We start from the raw sequence: 12,186 nt of genomic DNA, 5'->3' as shown, positions 1-12,186 counted from the left end.
GGCAAATCGACTCTCAGAAGGCGTCGCAATTGTCGTCCAAAGCGGCGTCCCTGCTCGAGAAATAAAGCTCAATACAAAACTAGAGGCGGTTGCAGTCAGCATCGTCAGCTATAAAACACTAACAATCTGTTCCGTATACATTCCTCCACATTTTACATTAACAGTCCATGATCTAGAAGAATTGATAGATGAACTTCCAGAGCCATATCTGGTAGTTGGGGATTTTAACGCTCACTCCCCTTTTTGGGGAAGCGAGCGCTGCGACTCTTGGGGGCAAACAATCAAAGATTTTATCCTCTCAAATAACATCTGTCTTTTAAATACAGGAAAAGCAACTTATTGTTGCCCAAGCTCGGCAAAAATGAGCTTCCTTGATTTAGCTTTCACATCACTGTCTCTTTTTACCGATTTTAAATGGGATGTTTTAAATGATCCTCTGGGAAGTGATCACCTACCCACTGTCATCAGGCTCTCGTCTTCCACTCCAGTCATCCCCACAAGACCACGGCGCTGGAAATTTCACCTCGCCGACTGGTCACTTTTTACAGAAAGTGCCACTCTAGATAAAGAATTTTCTGAAGACCTCAGCATAGATGAAATTAATGACAGGTTTACTACATGCATAATATCTGCTGCAACACTCGCTATACCACAAACAACAGGACTCGTACAGAAGAAACACAAAGTATGGTGGACGCAAGAATGTACATTTGCAAAAAAACAGCAAAATAAAGCATGGGGCACCCTGCGTCGGTACCCCACTGCAGAGAACTTACTCACTTTTAAGAGGGCCAAGGCGAGAGCGCGGTACGTGCGCAGGAATGCTGAGAAAACCTCCTGGCAGAAATATGTGTCCTCTATAAATAGTTCAATACCATCAAAGAAAATGTGGGACAAAGTCCGTAAATTCACTGGTGACCGTACTTCCTTAACACTTCCACTTTTGACAACACCCGGTACACAAACATCGTTGGAAGAACAGGCCAATTTATTGGGCGAGCACTTTGCTGAAGTCTCAAGGTCATCCCACTACACAAACACATTCCAGAAACACAAAGCTATAGCTGAAAAACAAAAACTTCCATTCGGAACAGGCATGCAGGAAGACTACAACCAGCCCATTACACTCCAGGAATTAAATAGAGTATTATCTTCCGGTAAAAAGACAGCACCAGGCCCAGACAATGTGCATTACAATATGCTTGCCCATCTCTCTGATACAGCCGTACAGGCACTGTTAAAATTCTTCAATAAAATATGGATGACTGGCAGAATACCTGAGGAGTGGAAGAAAGCAGTAATAGTACCTTTTCTGAAACCCGGAAAATCACCAACAAGTCCTGACAATTACAGACCAATAGCCCTCACCAGCTGCATTGCTAAATCTTTTGAAAGTGTAATAAACATTAGACTCACCTTTGTACTCGAATCTCGGCAACTATTAGATGTTCTTCTTCGACATGGAGAAGGCATACGATACCACGTGGAAGTTCGGCATCCTCCGCGACCTAGCAGAGCTAGGTATCCGAGGCAGGATGCTGAACTGCTTGAACGACTTCCTGGCTAACCGCACATTTAGGGTCCGCCTAGGAACAACTCTCTCCATGACTTTCACCCAAGAGAATGGCGTACCCCAAGGTTGCATTCTAAGCACGACACTCTTCGTAGTAAAAATGAATTCGTTAGCCAAAGTAATACCCAAGTCCATAATGTATTCGGTTTATGTAGATGACCTACAGATAGCATGCACTTCCTCCAGCATATCGTCCTGCGAGAGACAAATACAAATCACACTAAATAAACTAGCTGCTTGGGCAGAGATAAATGGGTTCAAGTTCTCTCCTCAAAAAACTGTAGCTGTTCTGTTCTCATTGCGACGAGGCCTACAATTCAATCCCAACCTATACTTGAATCAAGCCACACTACCAATTAAACCAGAACATAAATTTTTAGGACTCACTTTTGACAAGAAACTCACATTTCTACCACACATTAACAACCTTAAAAAGAAAGCATCCCAAGCCCTCAATTTATTAAAGGTGCTCTCGCGAAAACGGTGGGGGTCCGATAGAACATGCCTATTACACATCTATCGCTCTCTGGTACGCTCCAAGCTGGACTATGGGTGCATAGTATACGGTTCAGCAAGAGCATCCTACTTGAAACGACTGGACCCTGTTCATAATCTTGGTCTGCGACTATCAACTGGAGCATATAGAACATCCCCGGTAAACAGTCTTTACATTGAAGCTAATGAGCCTGCACTAGAGGATAGAAGAGTCACACTGACATGCGCATACGTCCTAAAAACCCGTACTCTTCCTAAACATCTCTGCCATCCCATTGTTACCAAGTGCCCATCCAAAAGATTATTTAACAATAAAGCACAATCCATCCGGCCACTAATAATGCGCTTTGAAGATAAATGTGAAGAGTTAGGAGTACTGGATGCCCTGCCGAATATTGCACAAAAATATGAAAATTTACCACCATGGTACAGCCTGCCTTCAGTGTGCGACTTCACACTGACACACTTACATAAAAAGGAAATGCCACATCAGCTCATACTACAAGAATTCTTTGAACTGCAAGAAAATTGACACCTTTACTGAATTTTACACTGATGGGTCAAAAACAGAAAGTCATGTTGGAAGTGCAGTAATTCAAGAAAAAAATGAAACAATGATACGACTGCCACAGTATGCATCGGTTTTTACTGTCGAGAGTTATGCAGTCTTTGTAGCCGTAGACCAAATAGTAAAAGAAAACATTAAAAATAGCGTCATTTACACCGATTCACTGAGTATGCTCAAAGCGCTGCACTGTAGAAACGCCGCTGAACCCATTATAGGAAACATCATACATAACATAATTAAAATAAAAAAACAAAATCATAACATTATATTCTGCTGGGTGCCCAGCCATGTTGGAATTGTCGGTAATGAGAGAGCAGATGCATGCGCAGCACAAGCTCGAATTGATCAAATAAAACAAGATAACATACCACACAGGGATTTTTTGAAATTAGTGCACAGTAAACTCAGAATTAAGTGGCAGGCTGCATGGGAAGAACAGGCAAACAACAAACTACATTCTATAAAACCCGTTTTAGGAGAATGGAAATCATGTAGACATCAAGAACGTTTTACTGAAGTTATTTTATGTCGGCTACGCATTGGGCACACACACCTTACACACAACTTTTTACTGACAAAACAAGACAAACCTCTCTGCGAAATGTGCGGCGATGTACTCACTGTAAACCACATTTTAATTTCATGTAGAAAACTGGAACAACTGAGAAAAAAATATTTTACAACACTACAATGAATACATTCCATTGCACCCCAAGTTGCTTTTAGGTGATCAAGCACTGGTTGATCTTTCAAGTATTTTTAAGTTTCTTAATGAAGCCAATGTTTTAAACAAACTCTAGGTATAAAAAGTGTAACATTTAACAAGAACCTAACCTTGTGTTTGGCGCATCATAGCCATAGTTGCTTTTGCGCCATTAAAATCAATATAACTAACTCTTCTCAGACTTATTCTGTGAGTCTTGTGGAAGTGGGAGGGACATCTTGGAGCACATTTGTTATGGGGCTTCTCTGTATGGCTATATTTTATGCTTGGAGGAAGTTGAAAGGTTGCAACCTTGCTTGTCTGTCTGGTACAGTGTAGAATGAGATACTACCACTGTGGCCAGAGGGTCTCCTTTGGCTTAGCTTGTGGTGGATCTTGTTCAATTTAAGTAGTTGCACAACCAAACAAAGACCTACCAAAACATGTGGAGTATGCTAGAAGGCTCTCTAGCAGCCAGTAATAGTGAGGCCTGCAACCAAAAGCATATTGATGACTCCATGTCTTCTACTCGCTGTGAGGAACATCTAAATTCATGGTGTCCTCTTCATTTGCTTCTGAAACTGGCGAATAGCTGACCGTTAGAAGAATGTTTGCTTTAAATACATAGTAGCACTTGGAGCCCCATACCATATTTACTTGCTTAATTTGAGCACCCCTAATTTATTGCCCGGTGTTTTAAAAATTTACTCACATATATTAGGCTATCTGCTGTGCCAGACCACCTGTGTGCACACAGATGTGCGAGAGGCAGGCTTGGGAAGATTGGTGGGGCCGCATCACCCTGTGCAGCTGTGAAAGGTGCGAGTGTTGAGGGGACGAATGGCGTGCTGTTTACCTGGCTCGCTCGCGCTGCCAGTCCTTTCCCTGATGAACGGCTGAAAGAACAATGTTCCGGCAACCTTGCCAGAATCTGAGGCCACCAAGCCATTTGCTGTTTTGTTTGCCGCTAGTCAACCAGGCTGCCCGTGAGGGTGTTGTTTTATTGAGTTTTGTCTCCGTTTATGTCTGGCTGCCCGATTATGTCATTGCACGCTTAATTGCTTTGAGCTGCGCACGCGCCATCATGCCGTCCTGTGGGGAACTGCTGAACGTGGGGTGGGCCAGGAGGAGGTATGGTTCTTATACTTGGAGTCAACTTTCCCTGTTTTTTGCTAACGAGAGGTGGAAGCTGGTGGGGTTGATTTTAGAGTATATTTTGTGCGTTATATCCTTTGTAGTGTTTTTAGGACATGTTCCCAAAAGAAAAAAAGAAAGGGAAAAATCCTTCGTTGCTGCTGGTTTAAAACAAAAAAAGGTTTTCGTGAGGAAGCAGGAGTTGCAGAAGTGTCAAAATTGATGTACTGTTTTTGAACAGTGAATGTGATGCTGACTATGAGGACTCAGGTCTTTTAGATGATATGCAAACTGGTTACTGTGACAGCGATTATCAAGGTGAGGAATCGTACTCAGAATCCTAGTCTGACTGTTAAGACAATGGTTCAGCGCCAGCTTCAAAAGCTTCAAGGAAAGACAAAATTCTTCTGTGTAATGGATTCGTCTATTTACAACCATTACATACACTACCAAAGAGTGACTAAAGAAAAAATTGTGCTACATGAGCTGGACAACTGAATTTGTTGAAAAGATTGTTGAAGAGGCTGTGTTGCCTGGATACGACCGAAGGGGAAAACTGAAGTTTTATCTCCACTGCATTTTGAGGCTTGTCAGCCTGAAGCTCACTGAATGCTTCCCAGTGTTGTCAAGCAGACCCCATCGTTTAGGCGTTTACTGGGCAGAGCCAAGGGCGAAGGGTAGGGAGCCAATGTGAGGGCAAAAAATGCCACATCACACTTAACCTTCCTTATTGCTTCAAGATTTTTCACACGCAAAAAATGTGTCTAGGTGCTCAAGTAAGCGCACACTTTGGCTGTTGAATAAAAAAAAAATGCCCCGCTGCAAACTGCTGCGGTGCAAGTTATTGGCAATCTTTTTGTCACCTCTTCGCACACTTCAGCGCGCGCTCCCAGACACCCTTAGAGCGTGTGGGGGTAGCGGTCTCGGTCACAGAGGAGATGCCCTCGACTCGGCGTGGCAAGCTCAGCCGAAGACTAGCTACCAAGTTACACAGGGGGTGTTGTCGTTTGATGCCCAGCTTTTGCCGGTCGTCATCCAGAGAATGGGTCGGAGCCAAAGGTTCATTAACAAAACAAAGTTTACAGCAAAGAAATGATACAGAGGATTTCACAATCACTCGTTCGAGCACATACAAAGTGATTTACAATACAGTGAAACTTGTGCAAAGTGACAATGGAGAGAGATTACAATACAACAAAATCTTTGCACCTAAAGTGCACTAATACAAGAGGAAGGCAAGCAAACAAAGCACAATTTGTTCACCGGGCACTGCTACAGTCCGACGATCTGAGGAACATGACAGAGCCGTCCCACAGGTTGGCGCACGCTGTTTCGCTGGTCTGTGGCTGGGCTAGTGGTGTTCTCCTGGGAGTCGAGCAGGCGCGCTTCTCGGAAGCTTAAACGGCGGCCTGGGCTAACAGACAACAGTCAACGCCCTTAATTTACAGTTTTGCTCCGCATCTGTTCGTTCTTCGCGCCAAGGCAGGTGCGCACATACACACAGTATCAACTGTACAGTTTCCTTCTCCTTCTCACGCTGGGCGCGTGACCCTATTGGTCAAGCGCGAAAACTGGATTCGAGAACTTTCCATGTCCTTCTCGCGATGCGGGCGTGATTGCTTCCACGCTGTGCCGTTTTTTTCGAATAAGCGCCGAATTTTGTGACCCCTTTTCAGGCACCCTGGTCACACTGTGCCCCAAAAAGAGGTGGCTCAGAATGCTGTGCAGGGGCGCAGACAAAGCTGGGGAAATGAATGGTTTAACATTGGCTGTAATGGCGGCTCTCTTTGTGCACTAATGGAAATACAAGCTTTTTTGGGAAGTAAATGCTGCTGCCAAGTGCAGCACACAACACTGCTGCTTTATTTTTCAACTTGCTTCTCACTGTTTATAGCTCTCCAGTGAAGTTCAGCAGTATTCCAGTGAGGATACTGTCGCTTTCTTCTTTGATGTGGGGCAGGGTGAAAATTATTAGAGCTTTTTTAGGCTCTTGGTGGTTATCGAAATTTTATTCTCTGTTCTTCAGATGAAGACAGCAGTCGAGAAGAGGAGACAGATGATGAAGAGGAGGAGGAAGAGGGAGGTGATGAGGTGGGTGTGACCTTTCACTGTGCTGCCTCGGGCAGCCCGCTACGTGAGTGTGTTTCCATTGTGTCCTTTACTGGTGGACGCATGCGTGCTTGGGCGTGTAAAACAGTTGGTTTATACAGTAAAAGCTCGTTAATTCAAGCATACAGTGAATACGAACCGACAGCCGGATCCTGGCTGTCGGTTCCCTGTGTATTTCAGTGAGGTAAAACTCCCGATATTTCGAACAAATCGACATCTGCAACAGTTAATTCTAACTAGGGGCCCTTGGCTGACACCGCTCCTCACAGATAGAAGTCTGCCCATAGTGAGTAGAACTCTCTGCAGATTTACTAGTGATGGAAAACAATGAAAAAGAAAAAAACGAGCACAGGCTCTGATGCATGCCGTAGCAGGTTTTTTTTTTTTTTTGCTGCCGGAGCACTCTTCTATGCCTTCACTGCTCCAGCTCAAGCTGCTCCAGGTTTTCGTTGTGCCGCAGTCGCTGGGCTGTGATCATGTGGTGTACACAACACCGTTGTTTGCCGCAATGGTGCTTTTGTGCACGCTACTTCTCTGCCGATAATTCAGACGTTGCGCTGGAGTGCTTAGGCAAGCTACAAAGGATGCTCGTGAAGCCCTTGCAGAAGAAACATGAGCAAATGCATATCACTGGTTACTTTTAATTTGGACAACACTTCCCTGTAAATAAACATGTTTTGGATCATAAATAATGTCACATATTTGAGCACTAAAGCCCGCTGCTCACATGAATGCATTCCGACACTTGTTTCTGGCACAGAACTGGCTGATCACTTCATTTCATTAGTCATTCGAATGGTACGATTTTAATTCTCGGAATCGCCCGCCACAAATGTGTAGTAGTGCCTAGCTTGCGATAACGAGTCTACAGTCGGATACAACTCAGGAATGAAGCAGCATATGCCCCTCAAAGGAGGCTCTCTAGCCAATTGCATTGATGATTTTCATGATGCTGCGGTTAATACAATTAAGCCGTGAGTATTGCCCATTCATTGCCACCCCCTGTGATTTCGCGCTAGCAGATCCAAGGGGAGCTATCAAGGGGGAGAATCTGTCAACACCATTGGCTGGAAGGGCTTCTTTGACCACATTTGCCGCTTTGTTCTTGAGTTGTATCTGACTTAGATGTGGCTGCCTTGGGTTCTGCCTGCATGTTGGGGCGTGATTGCTGCTCATTTTAGTGCCCATTCAATAATTAGAACTCTGTTTAATTCGAAGAATTAACAAACATTTACTGTATGGTGAACTTGTAGTTGCAGATAAGGCCTCTCAGTCGTTCTGAACTTGGCACACAGAATGAAAGAGATAGAAACAGAAGTTCATGCCTTGCATACTAAAAAAGCAGAACCTCTTTACTTTTGCACATGTCGGAAAATATTTCATATTGCGCAAAAGCTGCAGGAAAAGATTTGGTGGGTTTTTGAATGCATTGAAATATGTTAATTAAAACTTGCTCAATTTAAACTTTCAATTTGTGCCGCTTTTCTCCCATTAGCATCAGTTTTGCCAAAAAGGCTCCCTTATTTTACTTTGAATTCCACAACGTAATTTAAACAGATTTTCAAATCCCATCCCATCAAGTTCAAATTATTGAGAGTTTACAATGTCTGAAATGGAGCAAAAGAGGGAAATGAACCACAAAATGTTAACTCAGCCAAGCACAGCACTTTGGAGCTGCCATTATTGGCCTCCGCAAAGCTGTGGTTAACACAAAGGACTGCTGTAGGCACCGTGCTACCACCAAGCCTCTCTGCCATCGATGCTGCGGTCAGCGGCACCACTGGCCAGTTTTGCATCCCATATAGAATGGCTGCCCACCACAGCAGATGATTCAGTGGCGATACAACGTCTGGCAGCTGAGCACCGCTGCTCGTAGCAGTGGAGCCTCAGTCTGCTGGTGCTCTCGCAAGTTTCCTTAGAGGTTCAAGCATCGCTAAAGGTTTAAAGTTTTTTTGTCTAATCCAGCAACACCAGTGACTTGAGAAACTGTGCGACCGAAGATGGTAGTGAAATGTTGGCCTGATGCATCACACCGACAAGCATCTGTGTGCCCTCAAAATTTTCACTGCACCAGCATCCTTGAGGCAGGTAGCAATGACATAATATTGTGAGGCAGCTGTGAAATGCATTCGTTTGGTCTTGAACGCCAGCACTGCACAGAACTATTGCCAGAGTCGGCCCATGACAACAATTTTTTCTCAAAACAGGAAGGCTGGCTTCCAGTGGTCAGCTTGTAGTGATCTCAGACTTGCAGCCTCACTGCTTCCTTCATGCTCAGCAATCACCACAGCATGTACACAGTGTATAACTCTATAATGCTAATGAATTGTGATAATGATAAACTCGGTGATGGCAGCTGCAAGTTTCATATCATTTTCATTTATTTCAAGTACTCTCAAGAGATGAGAGAAAGAGCATGGTTTTCAGCAGCTTGACAAGCCTTTGACCGTAGGGGTGCTAGGGATTCCACTGTGGCTTTTCTTCTGAGCAGTGACTTGTTGTGATTGCACGCTGGCAAGCATTATGGTTGTGTTGCACAGAATGGCTCTGGGAGTCATGGTTGTTTAATTGTTTGTGGTAGCACATATTTTTGTCATTTTCAGCTAAGCTGTAAGTTGAACATTTAAGATATTCATTCTCACTCTCTGCATAGTTTTTCAGTCTGTGTTGGCTGTAAGTACTGCATTGTGGTGTCATTCGTTCTTCAGAGGATATACCGTATTTACGCGCATAATTTGCGCACTTTTTATTCAGAAATTAGGGCTCAAAGAAGGGGGTGCACAAATTACGCGGGGATTTCAGGAGCGCGACTTAAAAAACTCCACAAAGGTCATAACGCACAATGTAGGTATAGTGTATGTTGCTGCGTATACGTCAGCACCCCACGTGGGCCGCCCTCCGAAAAAAAATTCACTCTAAATGAAAAGCCGCGCATCCCCTCCCCCCTTGTGGGATGGCATGAAGGTGCATGCATGAAGCTGAATAAGACGCTAAAACAGCGTCATCGCTTGCAGCCCAGCCAATTGTTCGGTAGTTCCGGATTCCCAAGTTTGCTTTCGCAACTTCGTCCGGGATAGCAAGCGTGAATCAATAAAACAATTATCACACCACACAACTCTTTAACAGTACCGTGCGGGCGTCGACCAAACTGCTTGTCGGTGCCTTATGACGGTGCGGAGCTGCGAAGCCAGCGAGAATAGCCACGTGCGCAAAAGTTTGCCGACACAACGACTGTCGTCTATGGGCAAACTTGTGAGCACGTGGTTATTCTCTCTGGCTTCGCCGCTCCGCGCCGTGATAAGGCACTGACAAGTAGTTAGAAACTTGCCGTATAGTTGTGATATCCCATTGCAAGACACGACCGAAGAACCAAACACAAGCAGTCAGAGCCACCAAGAAAAGTGTAGCCGGCAGTCGAGCCACATGCATCAGCCAAACAAACAGCGGTGTTGGCTCTTCTATCAGCTGCTGATCCTCCCTGGAAGCGCTGCTGGCTGTTCCGAGTGGCGATGCTGCTGGTGCCGCCGCGATTGTGGCAGCGGCCTCTGACACCGCCATGAACACCCAGTGCACAAAATATTCGAAAAGCCTTCCGAACAAACACGCGGAATAGTCGAATGCTACTGGGTAGAGCCATATGGTAGAGCCCGTGTGCATGATGGTGGTCTAGCACAGCGCGGTGCGTAAAATATGCAAGTAAAAAATGTTTTTTTTTGTAAACCCGAGTGATAATTTAAGGGTGCGCAAATTATGCGCGTAAATACGGTATGTGTCCTGTATGCATGCATTGTAAGGTACGTTCACGTATGAACCAGCCTATACAAAAAGCCATTTGTGGGATGTTGCCGTTTGCAGAGAGCTTACCCAAAGCCACGCCGTGGGGCACCTCTGGTAGTATACCTTGCCAGTGCAACTTGGTGCCCTGAATTTGCCAGTCGGCATTGCGGTTGTTCTCTTAAACACCCGCAGCAGTGGCCTAGTGGCTTGAGCATCCGCCTCACATGCAGGAGGTGGGGGGTTTGATCCCCAGTGCTGCTGAGATTGCCCCAGCTTTTCCAGTGAGCACAAGCTGGGCTCCCCTGGCCATAGCGCTCGGTTTGTCTGGAGCGAAATCATTGGAAAAATGGGTTTTTGACCGCACCTCGTGCCGAAGAAAAACGCGTTAGTCATGTTGCTAAGCTGCACTTGCACCGTTAAAATAAAATCACCACTTTTTTTTTCCCCCACATGTACATCTCTTACGCAGCCATCACGCAAGAAGCGGCGCATCTCTAGTAGCTCTGAGTATGACGATAGCTCTGAGGACGAATTCAAGCCGGGTAAAGACGACTACAGCGAGTCGGACTCCTCAAGCAGCGGTGTTGATGAGAACACAATCTCGGACCTTGAACCAGAGCCACCAGAAAAGGTTAGCTTCCCTTGGCGGTTCCAGCAGCACGGCACAGTTCACCGCTGCAGGCTGTTGCATCAACCTTTGAAGTGATGTTAAAACAAGAATGCCTGTTTAGTCAAGGGAAAGCAATGTAAACAAGACAGTGCAGTTTTGGAAAGATTTAATGATCATTTATACCAGATGTCATGAAGTCGGCCAAGGCCGATGCAACCGTGTGTGCTAAGTTGCGCCTGGCAAAAGCTGGAAATGTGGACAGAATTACAAGAGCCACAAGCCACTACTATGTCCGCGTGGGGTAAGCTCTATGATGACATGAAAACTTGGTGCTGCACTTTCTTGTGGGCACTAAGCTTCAGGTAGGGACTGTTTCCAGCCTGTGAGTGTAATGTTTTACTAGCTCCAAAAGTAAATACGAGGTATTCAGAGAACCAGATTGGGTAGAGTTTGGAACAAAAGTTAACAACAAATACTTTATTAATATCTATCTGATTTGCTCATGACATTGCCTTGCTAAGTATGTAGCTGAGAAGATGAGTTGCAGAGTATGATCGAGGACCTTAAAAATTAACATGAAGAAATCTAAAGTGATGTTCGATAGTCTCTGACCCACCTCTGGTAGCTCAGCTCCCAGAGGTGGGTCGGCGACGGAGCGCCTACCTTCCGACGTGCAAAAAGTGACGAGAGGAGAGGGAACGGCGTGAAGACGCTGAAATTCAAATTTTAACTACAGATAACTCAGCTTCTACAAAGCGGTCTTAAAAAATCCTTGCTGGACACTATTTGTAAAGCGGCGTGCTTCAATATCCCATGCATGCCGCAACTTTATTAGAGCCCCCTTCACAGCCCCTTTAAGGGGGCTCTGAAAGGGGCTGTAATAAAGCTGCGGTATGCCTGATATGTTAAAGCACGCCTCTTCACGAATACTGTCCATCAAGAAATTTTCTAATGCGATTTGTAGAAGCTGAGTTATCTGTAGTCAGAATTCGAATTTCAGCGTCTTTGCGCCTTTCCCTCTCCTCTCGTCACTTTTTGCACGCTGGAAGGTCGGTGCTCCTCCGCTGGCCCCTCCTCCGGGGGGTGAGCTTCCCGACCTGCCGGAGCTACGCGGCTTATTGGCCGCGGCCTTTGTAACTGCCTGACGTCTGAAAGAATCTAACCAGTAGCCACCTCTTAACATGTATACGTAGATGCGTGTGACGGAAGAGGGTGCG

At 45.2% G+C, this 12,186-nt stretch overlaps 1 protein-coding gene across 1 annotated transcript in view; it reads left to right on the top strand.

The window, feature by feature from the left end:
* LOC144111872 (DNA mismatch repair protein Msh6-like) overlaps positions 1-12,186 on the top strand; it is a gene marked incomplete at its 3' end in the record, with an annotated part of 64,678 nt that overhangs the window by 13,005 nt on the left and 39,487 nt on the right. The window contains exons 4-5 of the mRNA XM_077644900.1: positions 6,500-6,564; positions 10,829-10,990. Of these exons, the coding sequence (XP_077501026.1) occupies positions 6,500-6,564; positions 10,829-10,990 (227 nt within the window). The remainder of the gene's footprint in view (positions 1-6,499; positions 6,565-10,828; positions 10,991-12,186) is intronic.

This window comes from Amblyomma americanum, unplaced genomic scaffold (assembly GCF_052857255.1).
Source record: "Amblyomma americanum isolate KBUSLIRL-KWMA unplaced genomic scaffold, ASM5285725v1 scaffold_12, whole genome shotgun sequence".
Taxonomy (NCBI): domain Eukaryota; kingdom Metazoa; phylum Arthropoda; class Arachnida; order Ixodida; family Ixodidae; genus Amblyomma; species Amblyomma americanum.
Note: the sequence above shows the minus strand (reverse complement) of the source record. Positions and strands in the feature narration are given on the sequence as shown.